The 18,251-nt window shown below is 31.4% G+C and overlaps 4 protein-coding genes across 4 annotated transcripts; all 4 read left to right on the plus strand.

The window, feature by feature from the left end:
- Nucleotides 1–1,579: 1,579 nt before the first annotated feature.
- Ccdc56 (Coiled-coil domain containing 56) lies at nucleotides 1,580–5,087 on the plus strand. The gene is made up of 7 exons (XM_080152968.1): nucleotides 1,580–2,190; nucleotides 2,706–2,807; nucleotides 3,341–3,426; nucleotides 3,666–3,912; nucleotides 4,050–4,122; nucleotides 4,390–4,493; nucleotides 4,835–5,087. The coding sequence occupies exons 4-7, from the start codon at nucleotides 3,851–3,853 to the stop codon at nucleotides 4,986–4,988; spliced, it is 393 nt and encodes a 130-aa protein (XP_080009094.1). The 5' UTR covers nucleotides 1,580–2,190; nucleotides 2,706–2,807; nucleotides 3,341–3,426; nucleotides 3,666–3,850; the 3' UTR covers nucleotides 4,989–5,087.
- Nucleotides 5,047–12,059, plus strand: mtTFB1 (mitochondrial transcription factor B1). The gene is made up of 14 exons (XM_080152954.1): nucleotides 5,047–5,184; nucleotides 5,799–5,877; nucleotides 6,282–6,357; nucleotides 6,706–6,793; nucleotides 7,093–7,158; nucleotides 7,375–7,456; nucleotides 7,988–8,076; nucleotides 8,535–8,652; nucleotides 9,423–9,515; nucleotides 10,303–10,372; nucleotides 10,496–10,553; nucleotides 10,880–10,957; nucleotides 11,314–11,368; nucleotides 11,591–12,059. Exons 1-14 carry the CDS (start codon nucleotides 5,135–5,137, stop codon nucleotides 11,624–11,626), a joined length of 1,038 nt encoding a protein of 345 aa, XP_080009080.1. The 5' UTR covers nucleotides 5,047–5,134; the 3' UTR covers nucleotides 11,627–12,059.
- Nucleotides 11,984–15,023, plus strand: LOC145313523 (ubiquinol-cytochrome-c reductase complex assembly factor 2). Its single transcript, XM_080152965.1, has 6 exons — nucleotides 11,984–12,090; nucleotides 12,427–12,487; nucleotides 13,392–13,462; nucleotides 13,844–13,923; nucleotides 14,271–14,330; nucleotides 14,597–15,023. Exons 1-6 carry the CDS (start codon nucleotides 11,984–11,986, stop codon nucleotides 14,674–14,676), a joined length of 459 nt encoding a protein of 152 aa, XP_080009091.1. The 3' UTR covers nucleotides 14,677–15,023.
- On the plus strand, nucleotides 14,989–18,202 carry Cox11 (Cytochrome c oxidase copper chaperone COX11). The gene is made up of 7 exons (XM_080152964.1): nucleotides 14,989–15,174; nucleotides 15,793–15,946; nucleotides 16,369–16,472; nucleotides 16,798–16,875; nucleotides 16,970–17,081; nucleotides 17,498–17,633; nucleotides 17,924–18,202. Exons 1-7 carry the CDS (start codon nucleotides 15,023–15,025, stop codon nucleotides 17,938–17,940), a joined length of 753 nt encoding a protein of 250 aa, XP_080009090.1. The 5' UTR covers nucleotides 14,989–15,022; the 3' UTR covers nucleotides 17,941–18,202.
- The last annotated feature ends 49 nt before the right edge of the window (nucleotides 18,203–18,251 follow it).

The following is an 18,251-nucleotide window of genomic DNA, read 5'->3' on the forward strand; positions in this document are numbered from 1 at the left end:
ACTTTGCTGGGCTACTTAAAATTTTGTTGACCTTGGTTTCATTTTAATTTGTAAAATTTTATGCAAGACACACTTATCACTTAAGTACTCTTTACATATATTATCAAGCATATTATGTTATATGTATATTATTCTATTTAGATAAAAGGATGGGTGAATTAACTTTAAATTTATATTCTTACTTTCTCACGATACAAAGTTACTATGAATAAAAGCTTTTCTGCATTATTTTAATTGAAAGTAAATCGTTTAATAAAATTTATTTAAGATTTTGTTAACAAAAACTTTTTTAGCCCCTGTAGGGGGGGGGGGGGGCAGGGGGGGGGGCTCTTTATTTACTCAAACCTACCTAAACCAAGAAAGAATAAAAATTGATTGAAAAACAGTTAATTCCTTATTATTAGTTAATAGAAAACAAAAGAATCTTGCTCCAGATGTTTTGAAACTTTCATAAATTATTTAATTGGGAAGGGAGGGGGGTAATTTTCCATTGTCTTATTCCTGTATCTCTGAATCTTCCACCCAAATATAGTGCCTTCAATGTCAATAAAAATATGTCTAATGTTTATTTTCACGGTCGTAAAAAGCTTTGTTCACACAAGAGACGTGCAGAAGGGGGTCTCAAGGTAAAAAAAGCCATCCCACCATTATTTTAAGGTTTTAAGGTTTTTATGCTTGTTTCAATTTTAAGTGGGTGGATGGACACTTAGAGGGGTGGATCACTTTGACACTAAAAATGCACCCTTCTTTTCTGTAATACAACCTCCTCGAATTTGTTTTAAGTGGGGGTGCCAAATTTTCAGGTGCACTTCGCTCACTCTCCGCCAACTTATGCACGCCACTGGTTCCCACACATTTACAGACAAAATAGTATCAACAACGTAATTTGTTATTTAGCTTTATAGCATATAAAATTATAAAAGTCAAAAAAAAATGAAGAGACAACATCCATAAGAAGCAAAGATATCCATAATACAAATTTGAATTATGCCTGTCCGTCCGTCTGTATGTATGTCTGTCCGTCCCTTAAGATCTCGGTAACCACTGAACCGATCGGACTCTACTATTCAGGGAATATGCCTATTGCCTACTGGTCCTGTGGTGGTTTCAGGCTATTTTCTTGGGGTCAAAACTCCAACCTCCCCAAAAATAAACATCCCTACCCCCCCCCCCCCCCCCCAATTTTTTAGGCAGTTAATTTAAAATGTGGCGGTGGCAGCACCTGAAGTACTTAATTTTTTTAAATGACCTTTTGGGGTTAAGCCCCTAGAGGCTAGGGGCGAAGCCGCTAGTTAAATATAAGAGTAAGAATAGCAGAGCAAATTGACGAAAAACTGATAAGCTGTCCCAGCTAGAAACGTCGTAAGGAAACTCGCATCCGATATGTAGTATTTTATCGCCAAAAATTTTAGAATTGCTTTTTATTGCTTTTTATTGATTTATTATTTTCATTATTTTCCCTTTATTCTTATTTTACTCTTAGAACCATATTTTAAGAATCTTACTCTGAGTACGACGACATTTACTAAATTCAAATAGTGTACACTAAAACATATTCCCCACTCTAGCAGACAGAAAACATATGATTCCTTTCGTAACCGCGTTGTTATGCCAAAATTTATAAAATATTATTATTATGAACAATTTATTTATAATGTAAATTGTATCCAGAAAATAGATTCATTCAGAAGAACATTAAACAGCTTTTAAACTGTTTTGTAAAATTTAATATGTAGAAGATTTTTAAAAATTTTGATTTAATTAAAAATAACGACCAAACGTTTGTTATTAACTTAAGTTCTTTATATAGGTTAGGGTTTTATTGGATACTAGGGTAGCCCAGCTTGGGTTATGTTATCCCTAGGTATAGGCCCCGAAAAGATTAGGCATAGAAGTAAACTTCCCTCCCCCTCTTTTTTCCAAAATATTTGTTGAAGTTAAGATGTGGGGGGGGGGGGGATAACATTGGGACAAAAAGAACTTTTCAAACTGGAATGACTTAATCTATATATATTTCTCTTTCAGGAAAATGTACCATGTCTAAGATATTTGCTCGTATACAGCAAAATAAACATTTCAAATACGGAATCCCATTCTTTGCTTTCATTTTTGGAGGCAAACTTTTATTGGAGGAGTTAAGATCTGTCAGATACGATCCAGTTCTCAATCCTAAGGGTAATAAGAAACTAAGTAAGTATTTTTACATTTTAGGTGACATATAAAGAAATACTGTGGATAATCCAAAATTATTAAGTTTACTATGTATATCGACATTCCTAAATACTTTAATATATCCTAATATCCTCTTAGAAATACCCCCCCCCCCCCCCCCCCCCGACAGAACTACGAACTCAAAATTGAAAAAGAGAAGAACGCCATTTTCTTTTGTGAAACACTTTCATGCCATTTAAATAAATAATTTTAAAAATTGCCGAATAATTCATTTTTTCTTCAAGTCACCATATTAACATTAAGTTTGAAACACAATTACACGAGCCTAGATCGGTTATTATTTCAAATGTTCCTTCTTATGTCAGAATGTTAAAAGATATAATCGGCTTATATCAAAGGTGGATTCTTGGTTTTCTATTGTAGATTACGATGACTAAGAAGTGTCCACTCAGTCCCTTTTTATGATTGTTCTTGTTTTTTTTTTTTTTTTTTTAAGCGCTTCGCTTTTCATGGACGATGTTATCCTTGTTTAGTTAAACCCGAAGAAGCATTTGCTGACTTGGAGAAAGCGACTGGCAACAAATTTTCCTATAAAAAAAACACAGATACTGCTGAGGAGATACTCGAAAATTTAGGTCATTTTTATATTTTGTACAAATTCTTGTATTCAACTTTTGTTTCAAGGTGGTCGTATTTTAAGCCAGGTTAGTTAAAGAAATTGTTAGATTAGCCCCATAAGGATAGTAAAATTGAAGGGACTTGAGCAGGGCTAAAGCAGATCGTAGATGCAAGAAATATGTTATTTTTCTTGTTTAAAAATTGATCAAGCTGATGGGTTCTGGAAGTCCATTTTAGTTTTAAGTGAAAGCACCCTTTCTATCTATTGTTCGCTAATATATATGAAACGACAATGTCCAAAGATAGAATGGCATTTAAAATCAAAATTGCTGGAAATTTAACTTTTCCAAAAAAAGAGTTCCATCTTAATAAAAATACATCATGTTTCATGTGAAAGTGGGATATTTTTTCTTAGATTTATGTGTTCCTTAATTGTTACAGATATGACTGTTTCCCTAAAAGTTAAAATCAACCAATTCAGTATTTTACTGACGTAAAAAATTAGTTTGATCCCTTTATTATCGATATATATGCCTAATATTATTTTTAGAGAAAAAAATAGATTTGGACAACTGGGAGAATAAGCGTGGCCCAAGACCCTGGGAGGAGGGAAGCATTGAACAAAGACCAATCAGGGTAACAATTAATTTATATTTTGTTGCTATTCTGAAGAAATATACATACGTCTGTACTCTCTTTGTTTGTAGCAGTTTTTACTTGAAGATGATTAAGAATGCATTTTACACTATTTCTCTTTAGTTAGTTACAGTTTACTTTTTTTTATTAATATGTCTGAATTTACCAAACAATGTCGTTTAGTTTAACCAAGGTAGTAAGTATTTAATTAAAAAGTTCATTAGCACTATTAATTTCAGCGTCAGAAGAAAGAACCAGTGACTGTAAAAGAACTGCTGGGCGAGTAAATCCATATCGTGGCTGTCAATTGTTTTCGTGGATTTCTGAACAACCAACTTTGTTTAATACTAACCAAATCTACCTACTAATATCAGCTGATTTCTAGCTAAGATTTCATTTGACAGATTTTTTTATTTGAATAAAAATGTTGGTGAGAATGATGTCACTTACGAATACTGCTAGGCTCGTAAGGCCTCTGATTTCCAGGTATTGATTTATAAGTCTTTTAAAAAGAAGTATTTTTGTGATAATTTTAGAACTTGCATAGACGTTTATTATAATTTCTATTCGTTGTATGGGGGTATATTTTTCTCTTAGTTTTAATGAAATTTTACCTTTTTAAGGCAAATGTTACCCAGTACTACAAGTTGTCTTCATACCACGACTACAATCAATAAAGTTGAGACCATGAAACAAGTAAGATTTTCATCATTTTACAATAAATTACTTCAATGGTATAAAAACTTCTCCCGAAACTGAGGTGGAATAATAATAATGTGAGGTAGGTGGTAGATTTTTTCTCCTAAAGGAAGCTTTAAGTTTATTTTGGTGGTAGATTTTAATTCTATATATTTCTATATATCTTTCATGATAGTGTTATATTATATTAGTTCTAGTTACTTCATCCCTATACATGAGAACAAATTATTATGCACAGCAAAAGCAATACTATTTAAAATTTAGGTGGATGTTGATGAAGCAGAAATTCAGAAGAGATTGGGCAAGTTAAACATGGACTTTGTTAGAAAAGCTGAGAAACAAAACAAAGAGAGAGCAAATAGACACAAGTAGGAAATCTACTAAATATATTGTTGCATATATGTTTTTACATTTGTTTTGCAGAACCTTTAGGTTAATTTTGTTCATTAAATCCTGTTACTAAATTTTTATTTATATAATCTAAAGACAGGTATGAAAGGTAAATCTTATTGAATATAAGAAATGTTTAGAATTCCAAGCTATTTTTTCTATCTGTGAGCTTGTTGATGCTTCGCTACTAATGAACAATATTTTTCTTGTATAATATAGATTGCTTATTTCCTTTTCTAATTAAGGCTATGTTATTGTATTAAATCTTGTTAATAATAAGATAGCTTGACTTTGAATTATTCAACCACTTATATTTCAGATTTTACCGTCGCAAGGACTGGATGATTGCCACCTTCTGTTTCTCCCTTGTTATCGGTATCTACTCCTACACTCTGTACGCTATTCAACAAGAGAAGTTCCTCGATGATTTTGAAATGCCAGAAGATATCGATAGAACCAAAAAAGAAGAATAAGAAAAAAGCCACCAAAATTGATTTAAAAGTGTCCTTAAATAGACATAATATAATAAAGTATCAAAGTGAATAAAAAACTGTTAATCTACAAAAGTGAATGATAATACCTATTAGAAAAGACTACGAATAAATAAAGTGAATTAAAGATGCCGGGTTTGAGAGTTCCTGCGTTGCCTACGGTCAATGATATCTTAAGGTGATATTTTTTTATTTTAAACTTTGGCTGAATCAAATGAAGGATAGATCTATCTTTATTTTATTCATCCCTTTATAAAATTGCATCACTATCGCTTCAGACGCCTCCATAGGTCGTCCGTCCCAAAGATGTTGTCCAGGTTATCTTACTACTTGGGCTGGATTCTCTATTGGTACATCTGCAGGGGTGTATATTCTGCACGGGATCCCTTGCTAAAGGTGGAAAAAAAGAAAAAACAAGGGGGAGGGGGAATATTTTGCGGTCAGGGAAAAATTTATTCTAGTGCAGAATAAACACCTCTTTTCATCTGTCAAAAGTAGTATAATGGAAATGTTTTGGCCAATGCATTTTTAAAGTATGCCGTATGGATATATTTTTTTTATACCTTTATACTGATCCTATGCAGTATGGACTATTCAATAATCATATCAACTATTCCAAATATTATTTTGTCTTGCCGTAAAGTAAGGCATTAATAGTTTTTTTTACAATAAACAGCACGCAACTTACATAGCAGCAGCAGTGCAACATTCATTATAAATAGATATTAAACTTGGGCCGGACACCTACTAGATGAGTTTACTTGCCTTAAATACAAATTAAATATTTTGTAGGATGTATAATATCCGAGCCAGTAAAAAACTGTCCCAGAACTTCATCCTGGATCCGAGACTGCTAAACAGGATTGCAAGGGTAAGTACCTAGAGTTTTAGTTTGGATTTAAACCAATGAAAGCAAAGTCAATAATTTAAAAACATAAAAATACTGGTAAAAATAGGAAGGAAGGAGAAAATGGACTGTATATTATACTGTTTTCAAAAGTTTAATAAACACTATCTCTAATTTTTTGGCCTAAAATCCTTTAGGATTTTTATTCAATCTTGATTTAATTGTACAAACCTACGTCCTAACTTGTTCACCAATGATTTTAATCTACATAAGGATTAATTTTGTTTATCGTAATAGGCGCGTGGTGTACCTAGTTAGCCTTTAATGTCTTATTCATTTAAGATCCCTGGGGTAAAATACTTTTTTTGAGTATTCTACTTGGTAACATATAATAATCATTTAGATTTGTATTGTCATTTCTTTTGTAGACATGTGGACCTTTGGAGGGTAAACATGTGATTGAGGTTGGACCTGGACCTGGTGGTATCACCAGAGCTGTACTAAGTAAGTTTATTCTTTTAGAAAATCTAACAATTTCATATTACCTACCTGTACAGTTAGGGTATTGAATTCTTAATGTTATGATTTTATGATTGGTAGGTCTACCTTTTTAATATGCTAAAGTAGTACATTTGAAACGCACGCTTCTCTGGAACGATGTTGCATGAATGATTTGTATCAGACAATCAAACAGGCACACGTGCAAACAAAAAAGGGTGAGAATTATTTTTTGTTGATTAATATGTTTCTCATGAGATGAAAACACAGGGATTGGTGGAAAGTATTTGGTAGGTAGGTATTGTACTTTGTAAATGTTTTAATAAAATATAACTTATTTTAATTCTTTCATAGGCCAAGGAGCATTAACTTGCACTGTGATTGAGAAGGACAAAAGATTCATCTCAATTTTAGAACATCTTAATCAGAATTCGGGTCACAGGTTTGTAGTTTATAGCGCAGCTATTCTAAAATTGAGGAATGTAAATACGTTTGTCTATAATCCTTGATATAATTAATTTGGTAATGGTCAATCGTAAGCTTATATGGTGTGTTTATTCCAGTCGATTTTTCCTATTATTTTACAAATTCTATTTTTACCCCGTGTTTACTTTTGCCATGGCTTCTAGTTTTTCTATTTTTATAGAATGTATTATAGATGTTTTTTTTAAAATAACAAACATTATCATAAAGTTTTAGAGATGTCATGAATTCGAAATCATTACTAATCTTTTTGTTCAGGCTTAATATTCATATTGGCGATGTTCTACATTTCAATATGGAAAACATTTTTCCTCAAAACTTAAGGTAAAAAAAGACTATGATTTATAAATAATTTTCCCCAAAAAAATAAGGTGCAGTAGGGGGAAGGGCGCTACCTTTCCTTTTTGCAAACTCTACTAGACTGAGTTATAAAGGGTGTTGTCTCTTCACTATTTGGATAACAAAAAAAATATAAAAAACTACCTACCCTATTTTGGTATCCAAACCTTACCGGAACAATAACTCTGAACTTTTTATTAGAAAGCCCTGGGAAGGAGATGAGCCTGATATCAGACTGGTGGCGAATCTTCCTTTCAATGTATCCACACCTCTTTTAGTAAAGGTAAAAAAATTTAATATTCACAAGGGAATGTTCTTCCGTTACGTAGGTATAAAACTTGAAGGTTGCATGTGTAATTATTTTTCAAAATCATTACCTATTAAGGATCCTTACCTCTAAAAGAGATATATTAGGTACAATGTTATTTTGAACGGCAGTTGCAGTGGAGTGGAACAATTAAGAATAGCGGTATGACAGCTACTGCCGCTGAAAATCGTCGCCGTTTTTCAAAGTTTTACATAAATCTCTTAGAGGAACTGACAAGGCAAATCCATGTGTTGTAATTCTTTTAAATAAGTTTCTTTGTGATGGTTACTTTTCTTTTTTATTGACACAAATTTTAATTATTAAATGAAACTTAAAAACATTCTAAGTGATTTATTGACAATTTTGGCCAAAATAATATATTTTAAATGGTTCGTTCTTTTTTGTTTATCTGATTCTGAATGCTTCTTGGTTATTTCAATGCTTCCTATTGAATTGACATAATCTTCCTAGTTTGTTTATGCTTTATTAATATACTAATGATTACAGTGGATGCGTGCAATATCGGAGCAAAGAAATCTATTCAGCTATGGTCGTGTACCACTCCTGTTGACTTTTCAACATGAGGTTGCTCACAGGTAAGCTCCATCATAGAATAGCTTCAAAAATTATACCCTTTCCCTCAAATATTAGTATCTGTTGTGTATTATTCTACATAGAAAATCGTATGTCTTTTTTTTCTCCTTTTATGGTGTTAATCTTTATAATAAAGTATAAGGATCTCTGTGTGTACAGAAGGATCTTGCTAACCACTGAACCGATATGGTTCTCCTTTACATGGTGGCTTCTTATAGGTCCTGGGAAAGTTTTTAACTATGTTAGGGGATGGTACTACCACCCTGCCAAAAGAAATTAAATATAACTAACCCCCATCTAGCGACCGAAAAAATATTTTTTGGTAAACAGCTTATCGTTTCATAGATTGAAAAATAAACATTTAACCTGTCCCTAGAGGCCTATATGGGAGTAGCCGCTAGTTTAGACTATTTTTTGATTGAAAGTTTTTTTATTGTGCTAACTCAAATATTTTATTAAGAATAATTGCTCCTCCATGGGACTCGGAGAGATCTCGACTAAGTGTAATCTGTCAGAATTATGCCAGATGTGAATACGAGTTCACCATTCCCTCGGGAGCTTTTGTTCCGGAACCTAAGGTTGGTTTAAATTCAGGGATAAATCTTTGGTTTCTTCTCCATCTTGTTGTATTCCAATCAGACAACCAACCCTTTGATTACACGGTCTTATGCTGGAAGTCAATACATTAAATAATAATGAGTTAGGATCAAGACATTCTTACTACTAATACTATTGATAGAACTTACCAGACAATCAATTTTAACGTCTCTAGTATGATGCGATAAAGAACAAACTTAAACCTTTTACATTCCCGACGAATAGAAATAGCCTTGCTATTTTCTCTAAAGCTATAGACAACATTATTTCTCAAATTAAAAGAACTAAACTATGAAAAGCATCATTGATTCTGAAACTAAAATTTAAGAGATTAGGGTTATTCAAAAATGTTTAATATCATTTAAATAATGTTGAAGCAGGGGTGTATATTTTACATAGGATCCCCTGCCTGGAGGGGGGGGGGGGAAATAAAAAAAAAATGGTTGGAGGGGAAAAAAATGTAAAAATTAAGAAAACTGAAAACTTTTTTTCCATTTCCCCCCCCCCCCCCCCCTCCTTGGTGAAAAAAAACTAAAAAAAGTGGTGTAGGAGGGATAAAATAAATAAAATATACCTAGGGTTCTTTAAATATTTTTCCATTTTCCCCCCTACTTGGTGAGAAAAAACTAGGGAGGGGGGGGGGGGGGAATAAAAATTTTTGTAGCCGGGGAAAAAAAATAAATCTTGTGCAGAATATACACCCCTGTGTTGAAGTTATACAAAGAGTGAAATAAATAATTTTTGCTCTTAGGTTCAAGTTGGGTTAGTGAGTATAAAACCTTTGGTAAAGCCATACATCGATCTTCCCTTCCTTCTGGTCAACAAAGTGGTTACACAAACTTTCAGGAATTTATACATTCAATATTTCAATCACGAGCACAGTTACTCTTTAAATTACTTGCTATGAGATTGGTTTTATCCTGTTATATAAAGTAGTAAACTTTTTTGTCTGAAGCGAAGGATCTCACTTACCGCTGAACCGACATGGTTCTCTTTTACAGTGAAGCTTCTTATAGATCCAGGGAAGGTTTTTGACTAATTTGTGGGAGGGTATCTTCACTTCACCCTCCCTCAAAAAATATTTTTTTCTCTTTAAAACTCAAATTAAAAATGAAAGGAGGGAGATGTTTTTCACCCTCCCACCTTAAGTGCCCCTAGAGGTTTCTAGGGGCGTAGCCGCTACTAGTCATAAATATTCTAATTATACTAGCAGTTAAGGAAATATTTATAGGTGCTTTCACGGTAATGTCCTATTTTGCACTGATACCCCTTATCTGAAAAGAATTTTAATATAAGGGAAGGGTTGGTAGTTTTTTTTTTGGTTAGGTAAGGATTTATTGGGTACTGGGTTGTCCAACAGGGTTAGGACCCACACATAGGTTAGGCATCCCCCCCCCCCTTTTTAAATTTTTTTTCTCATAAAGGTGGGGGAATGGGTTTCATTGCACAACCGACATTTTGTGTGAAAGTACTAAATTAAACTGATATTTTTTCAGCAAACATATTTTAAATTACTGTGTTGCTTATTGACACAAGTGTCCTTGTTATATATTGCGCTTTGATTGATTTATATGTAAAATTGATCGTCCCTTATCATCCTTGTTTAAAAAAAATTGAATGTTGAATTATATAGAGGAAAGCAAAGATATGTGAGTAATTCTCTCAAGCAACTTTTCCCAAAACGGATGGAGACAATTTTAGGTAAATTCGCTTATTTCGATAAGATGTGTATTACTGGAATAAAAGACTTATGATGTTTGAAATAGAGCAAATACATTAATGTGTTTATTTAATAGGAAAGAAGATTAACTTGTTTATTTTTAGCGAATGAGCTGATAGATATGGCTGGCATTGATCCAAAGGCTCGACCCATTGAGCTCAGGTATTCTATTTATCTGTTTACGATTTGTTATGACACCTGCTATACCTTAACAAACATAATAAAAAGTCAAATTTACAAAATTGATATTATAAGTAAATAGTTAAGTGGTCAATATTTTGTTGTACCTAATATCTCTACTTGCACAATTATAGTTTCGAAAATTTTACGGTATAACCTATTTTACTTGCCCAAGAGACTTCTTTTGCCTTTTTTTCACAATTATCAGTGTCTGCGCAGTCGATGTTAAATGATACTTTTTACGTCTTTAGTTTTGATATGGTTCAGAACAACCACAAGCGCGGTATAACGTAAATAAAACTTTTCAGGATGGATGATTTTAACAAGATCTGCCATTCGTACAATCACATTATACAGAGGAATCCTTCCCTCGCCAGTTATGTTAGGTAAGAGTTTACTTTAATTTTTCTATATAGTGGTAAGTTGTATGTGGATATCCCAAAAATCTTGAAATGGCTTTATCAATTAGTTCTAGAATTTTCAGGGTAGTTTACTATTATTTCAGTGAAGGTTTTAGTCTAATGAATGCCACCCCACGACCACCTCTATCTATGGACGAAGCTACTTGTGAGAAATGTATACATCAAAAATTATTTCGGGATTACCCTTTTCCCCTCGATAATAGTTTAAAAATATCCCATTTCCAATTCACAAGATCAACCAAAACATGTCAGTTATATATTCTAATGGAGCAGCTATTCTTTGGTTAATGTTCGTAACTCTAGATTATGTTAATTTTCAGGAATTTCACAGCTGATTCGAATGAAGATCTTGTTTATGCACCTCCTGAACCAGAGGTATAACATATTATTTAAAACAGTTATGTCTTTTTAAAATTAAATTTTAAATGCTGTTAACACTGTTACAATTGATACGAATTTGAAAACAGTGCGATAAATAGATCCTAAAATATTTAATTTTTCAGTCTAATTTTTTTCAGACTTTCTTTTAATCATAGGGTAGTTGCCAAGTTGGATAAGCAACCATCAGACAAGATTTTTGATAATTTTTGTTTTTAGGGAAAGATGCTTGAAAGTGGGATTGGACAAGTTTAGGCTCTTATACACACCTCTTCTTTATACAGTAACAACACAAGTGTTTAGCGCTTAGGCTAAAAATAATAAGATATGGACTCTAAAGAAGAGCTTAAAAATAGAAGTGATAAACGAAAATATTAGTACTGTTGTTATAGTCATTTTAGTACTTTTCATATACTATTTAAAAGAAATAGAGAAAAGACAAATGTAGTTAAATTAATCGTTTCCTACTTATAAGGCTAATTAATGCAAAATTTCCCTTTAATATTTGAGGGAAGATGATTTAACTGCAATTGTCAATCCATTTTTTTTGTATCCATACCTATACAATTTAATTTCATCTGTATTTAACAGAAATTTAATTTATATTCTTACATGATATCAATTAGTTATGTTATTTTATGTTTTATTAAAAGACAATATTATTGTTTGTCTTATTGCAGATTAAAAATGGGATCGCAGACGTACAGAAATTTTATTAAAGGAATGAATTCATGATTTATTATCTAATACGTTTAGTAGAGAAGCTACTGTCAACAATAAATGTGTTGATAAGTCAGTTGGTCATATTTTAGCATTGTAATTTGTGGATTTTTAACAAATAGGAAGAAAACAAAAATAATCGGGTAAAATAAAATCAATGAAACGCATTTGGGATTAGTTTTGTTAATGTACATTGTACGTACATATTAAAATTATCACAAATGCTACAAATACGCGAAAATCTTTTTTTGTGAAGTTTACTTTATTACCCAGTTAAAATTAATGTAGGATTTTTTTCTTTTAGAACTTGAATCATGAAATTCTTAATCATTATCAGTGATAGAAAAATGGCCACTGGATCCTAAAAAGAAAGGAAAAGATATTGGAGAAGGCATTAGGAAAGATATTTGTATTTACACATATCTGATTTTTAGAAAGGGGACTAAGCACGAACGAGAGCAACTGATTTAAAGCACCACCCAGCAGTGAACCTTAGTTTTTTTTTGGTTTACTTTGTTTATGTTTAATATCGTTACATCAACTAAAAAATGTTTTGTTGAGTTGAAACTGCTGATTCAAAAGCTTTAACACAAATTATTTTTTTTAAAGAAAAAGCGGTGGTAACTTGTAATATTGTAAACAGTAAAATTAATGTACTTTTTCAATTTACAGCATTTGATGATCTTTTGCCGTGTTATTTTATTTTGTCTTTTAAACTCAGCAAAACATTTGATGATACTGTGCTAAAAAAATCATTTTATAGTTTTTTTATTTAGAACCATGGTGAAACTTAATTTTGCATTCGATATAACTATATTAAACATAAACTTTGTGTATTAATCAAAAAATAATCAGGTTCACTGCTGGAAGGTGCTAAAATCACTTGCTCTCGTTCTTGCATAGTCCCCTTTAGTACGAATTAGAATGCTTTGACCTTTAAACAGAAAAAAGTTTGTTATATAAATTTTAAGTTTTAGGATAAAACAAGAATAAGCAGTTTTTATTAGTAGCGAAGCATGATCAAGCCAACATGATTAGGTATTGACTATATGAACAAGGAAAAGGAACAGAAGAGTTATTTTTACAAAGTTTTATTAATGAATTATTGGATATTTAAAAGATTTATTTCGTATTATTGTAGATAAATATATATTTTTTTAAATAGAGAAATCCTTAATAAATGTCTAAAAAGTTATACTTAATTGTCGTTCATGGTCATAATCTAGTTATATGATAGCTGCGCTATTTTTATGTATTATTTAATAATAGATATGTGTAAAACATTTTCTCTGTAAAATACAGGTTAATTTTAAGCACAAATTTTCCCGCTGGTCCTAATTCAATTATGGCAGACGAAAAATATGTTAATAGGTAAATATGCTTAATAATATTCATTAAGTATAAGCTGAAAATCATATGGTGTTGATTAGCTATTAAATAATCTGGGATTTCCTTTTTAAAAGGACGTATTATTTCGAAACAGATTCCGATTCCAGTTAGATCCTAGCTGAAAACTTGACTTTGAAAGGATTTCAGATTTGGAATAAAATATTAAATCAAAGAATTATAGACTAATCTGAAAATGAGGCTCACCTAACAGGGTTAAACTATTTATGCTTAACTATGAAAGTAATGTAGTAATAGGATTTTAAAATAGTCAAATTCTCGTTTTAATGTTTGATTGGCCGCTTACATAATATTCCTTTTGAAATTTATTATTTAAAGTTTATTAAATCTACTTTTTTATTTTAGGCAATTAAACGCAAGTAAATTATTATCAGAAGATTATTTCCTCAAAAAGTTTCCCCGCATTTCAGATTCTTCATTTACAGGTAAAAACATTTGTCTAGGAATGATAAATGAATCTTCCCCTTGTATAGGTACTTAAGATACAATTCTTCATTGTACTTAAAGGTTGTAAATATTGGGGGTGAAAATGTATATTATTAGATTTCATTGCTCTTTTTTACCTAGTAGCAGCTGCACATCAATATTTTCGAAGGTTGATATTATTAGCCTTCAATTATCCCAAGACTTATTTTAAAAATAGCTTTAAACCACCCCGGGACCTATTAAAGCTTTCCTTGACTCAAATCGGTTCAGTAGTTATCGAGATCTTTTCGGACGAACAAAAACATGATATTGTAAAGTCAGAAAAATTTTCTTCTAATATTTTTAGGTGTTCCTTTAGAAGATTTAAAGGAAATAACCTCTGTTGAAGCTATGGCTAACACTACAGGTTTGATTTTCAAATATTTTGGGTGACAAACAGTAGAACACTTGTCATACTCAGAACTGGGTTAAACAAATAACATTCCTTTAGATCTCATCCCATCATCCCAACCATAGCTTATCTACTATTATCTTACCCTGGCCTTATAATGGCAGGTGTCCTACTTATGGACGAACTTATGAATGGAGAAAGTATCGGGAGATTCAAATAAAACAAATAGAAAAAAGAAGAACATTTAACTTACCTACTGTAAAAAATATTGTTATTTTCAGAAGAGGCCAACAAACCCAAACTTACATTTTTCCAGAAACTATACGGATCTTTGGGAGGCGATGTTGAAGGAAAAAGATAAACTTTTTTTGTATATTTTTTATATCAATATTGTATCAAAATGAATTTTAATTGTGTTCATACAGGTTAAGACTTAAAGTTACAATTATTAATTAGAAATTTGTTGCGATTTTCTTCTGAAATATTAAATATTTTTTATAGGCGAGCCGTTTTTAACTAAATCAACTTTTTTTTTCAAACTTAAAACCAATTTGAAAAGAAACAATTGTGTTTACATTACCTAACTACTTAGTTATTTTACTTGCCAACTCTAAAACCATTTATATCTTTTATCACTGTATTGTATTTGTTTTTATTAAAAACCATTTTAAAAATTAATCCAAGTAAGCTAATGTTTAATATTTCAGATGCTGTTAATAAAATGTGTGGAGGGTGGTGCCAGATGTTTAATTTCTCATCAATCAACAAAACTATTAAATCCCCTAATTTCAAATCAAATAACATATTCAAAGTACAGACATTTCATCAATTCAAACCAACAAATTAGAACATTTACAAAGTATGTATTTTCTTTGTTTATTAACAGATATTTTGAATAAAAAATAGCATACCAATATTTGTATAAAATCTTAATTAGGAGGAAATTTGAATTAGCAACAAAATTCTGTTGTTGAGCGATTGAAAACAGCGTGTCGGAGCCGTTTAATTTTGATGCGGCTCCGTGGAGCCGTATCTGGAAATACGGCTCCGGCTCCTACCTTAAAACTAATATATTAATTTTTGTTCATTATTGAATTTGATAAAATAAAATAAATAATACCTATAAAATATTTTGCTTTTATTTTATGAAAGCTATATAAAAGTAGAAGAATGTGTGTCTATTTGTTAAGTAACAATAGTTTTTCAGTTTATTATATGGAAATAGACCGTTGCCAAATTATAATATTACTTTAAAAAATAATTTCTAGCTAATCTGGAGCCGGAGCCGTTTTTAACAAAAAATACGGCTCCGGCTCCACCAAAAATGTTGCCGCTCCAGGCTCCGGCCCCGAAACACTGATTGAAAATGAATGTTCCTATAAATAAAGGCGTAGCTCTATAGATAATATAATATAACTGTGCCCAATCGTTCCAGAAATTATTATTTGAATATCAAAAACTGTTTTAAACTTTGAAGGAGAGCTCGGCCGCGGACAACCGCTGAAAAGAATAAGACAACAATGTATTACTTGATGTCAATGGCGGTAGGAACTGTGGGCGCGGCGTATGCCGCGGTGCCATTATATAGAGCCTTTTGTCAGAGCACAGGTTACGGTGGCACTGTCAAAGAGGTAAGTTGAATACGGATTTTGATTAGATTAAAATATTAAACAAAGTTGTTCAATTATTTTATTTTAAATAAAATTAGGGAACATGGTGTAACAAACAAGGGCCCACTAAAATTCTATTAATTTTGATAGAAAAGAATAATCCTTCAATTTCAATCCTACAATTTGGACGCCGTTTTCTCTCAAAGTGACTGGTTGAGAAAATCTACCCATCCATCTTTTTTTTTTTAATATTCTAAAAATGAGGGGTAGTTCTTTGTTTGTTTATGGGTCAGGATAGGTTCAGGGCTATCCGCAGGGGTTAGGCAACGAGGCATAGGGAAAAATATTCTCAACATTAATATTTCAAAATTAAGGAGGGGTTGGTTAAGTACATCTTGTTTAGAGATCTTTTACTGCAGACCGATTCTAATCATTAATTTTAGGGCCATGATACTGAAAAAGTTGCATCAATGGAGAAGAAGGAGGATAGATTAATTACAATTAATTTTAATGCTGATACGGCCGCACAAATGAGGTGGAACTTTAGGTAAGCTTTTGTATTTTATTACCAGCGCAGCTGCTACTGCATACTTAATTGAAATGTCACAATAAAAAAAAATAAGAAACAACTAACACTATTGTGAATGTTTCTGAAGTTGATGGGATCGAGTTCTACATTTTTATATGAATCTAAATAGAATCAAAACAGTTTCCAGTTATTTTTATCTAAAAATGTTTTTTGGCATTGTGTGTGGTATAAAGTATATAACTTATATGAATGTAATTCTTTATGTATGCGCGTGTGTTATTACTATAAGACTACTTTAGTCTATTAAAATGCAAAAAATATTTTTATATTTCTAATTTTTTAGGCCTCAACAAAGCACCGTATATGTATATCCCGGAGAGACTGCTTTAGCCTTTTATACCGCTAAAAATCCGACAGATAAGTAAGTTTTGTAGTTTATTTCTGCGTTATTTTTGGACATATTTTAATTATTTTATTTTAGTTTATTTACCTACTAAATATTATTACTTTTTTAGACCTATAGATGGAGTATCAACATACAACGTGATTCCGTTTGAAGCCGGGCCTTACTTTAATAAAATTCAGTGCTTCTGCTTTGAAGAACAAAGATTAAACCCAGGAGAAGAGGTAAATTGTTTAGCTGATTTTAAAAATATTACTAGTTATACAGAAGAAGGGGATAAAGGGCTGTTTATTACACTAGTCCCCAAAGTTGTATAATTATGTATTCTTATTCATTTGATTAACAACTTTGGGGGCAACATCAAATTTTGATTGGTTGGATAATTAAGTTGAGTGTTCAAACGTTTCAACCACCAATTTTAACCTTCTTAGATCCTTGTATGTTATGTATTTTACTGTACATGAACAAGTATATTTTCTTCCTATTACTTCACGGACTGAATACCTACCTAGGAATGTATTATGAAAGTTCATTTCAAACTTGTCTAATAAACTTTATTTATTTTTGGGATATCAAGTTTATTCAATATTTTGATTTTATTTCAGCAAAATTGTGGCCATGATTGTTGTTTATGTTTCAGGTTGACATGCCAGTGTTTTTCTACATAGACCCAGACTTTGTGGATGATCCCTTCCTAGTGAACACAAATACAATTACATTATCCTATACATTCTTTGAATCTAAACCTGGCATGAAGTTGCCTACATATAATCCAGGTACGCTAGAGTGTTTTTTTTTTTAAAGAGGGCCGGAGGTAGTTATGTAATATGTATTGTAATGTAATTTTATGTGAATTGCTACTGAATCTGATTTATTTTTCAAGATAATCGAACAGAATTTTTTTTTATAAATTTAGTTACATAAGCAGACGTATCTTCTTTGAAAAGCATAATGTAGAGCTTATCAGGACCACTTTTACAGCAAACTACCGCTAGTATTTTAATCGTAGCAAAATAATCCAAACTGGAAATCTTAAAACTTGAAATTAAAATTATTTTACTTTTAGGTGTTAGAGTACAATAAAATGGCCTATAATAGATATTCAATTTCTATGTGGCAAATATACATACCTGCTTCCAATAGATGAATTGAATGAATATATATAAAATATGAAGTAATATGGTGATGATGATTTTATCAACAGCAACCTTGAAAATTCAGCCAACAACAACTAATCACTTAACAACCACAGCACTTTTCCGTCTGATTATGAATGTTTTATTATGTTTCTTTATTTTTACTTTATTAGATTATAAACTGATTAAAAAATAAATTTTGTCATATTTATAATGTTAACTAGAGGAAAATTCAAAATTTTATGAACAATTTTAATA

Source organism: Acartia tonsa, chromosome 3, assembly GCF_053477335.1.
Source record: "Acartia tonsa isolate MP-2025a chromosome 3, ASM5347733v1, whole genome shotgun sequence".
NCBI lineage: Eukaryota > Metazoa > Arthropoda > Copepoda > Calanoida > Acartiidae > Acartia > Acartia tonsa.

Coding starts and splice junctions, on each gene's coding strand:
- LOC145313523 (XM_080152965.1), top strand. CDS start 11,984: ATGATATCAATTAGTTATGTTATTTTATGTTTTATTAAAAGACAATAT. Junction 12,488..13,391: donor AAGATATTGGAGAAGGCATT/AGGAAAGATATT, acceptor TCTGTAAAATAC/AGGTTAATTTTAAGCACAAA. Junction 13,924..14,270: donor TTCAGATTCTTCATTTACAG/GTAAAAACATTT, acceptor TAATATTTTTAG/GTGTTCCTTTAGAAGATTTA.
- Cox11 (XM_080152964.1), top strand. CDS start 15,023: ATGCTGTTAATAAAATGTGTGGAGGGTGGTGCCAGATGTTTAATTTCT. Junction 15,947..16,368: donor ACGGTGGCACTGTCAAAGAG/GTAAGTTGAATA, acceptor CATTAATTTTAG/GGCCATGATACTGAAAAAGT. Junction 16,473..16,797: donor CAAATGAGGTGGAACTTTAG/GTAAGCTTTTGT, acceptor CTAATTTTTTAG/GCCTCAACAAAGCACCGTAT.
- Ccdc56 (XM_080152968.1), top strand. CDS start 3,851: ATGTTGGTGAGAATGATGTCACTTACGAATACTGCTAGGCTCGTAAGG. Junction 4,123..4,389: donor AAGTTGAGACCATGAAACAA/GTAAGATTTTCA, acceptor TTTAAAATTTAG/GTGGATGTTGATGAAGCAGA. Junction 4,494..4,834: donor GAGAGAGCAAATAGACACAA/GTAGGAAATCTA, acceptor CTTATATTTCAG/ATTTTACCGTCGCAAGGACT.
- mtTFB1 (XM_080152954.1), top strand. CDS start 5,135: ATGCCGGGTTTGAGAGTTCCTGCGTTGCCTACGGTCAATGATATCTTA. Junction 9,516..10,302: donor AAGTGGTTACACAAACTTTC/AGGAATTTATAC, acceptor GTTGAATTATAT/AGAGGAAAGCAAAGATATGT. Junction 10,373..10,495: donor ACGGATGGAGACAATTTTAG/GTAAATTCGCTT, acceptor GTTTATTTTTAG/CGAATGAGCTGATAGATATG.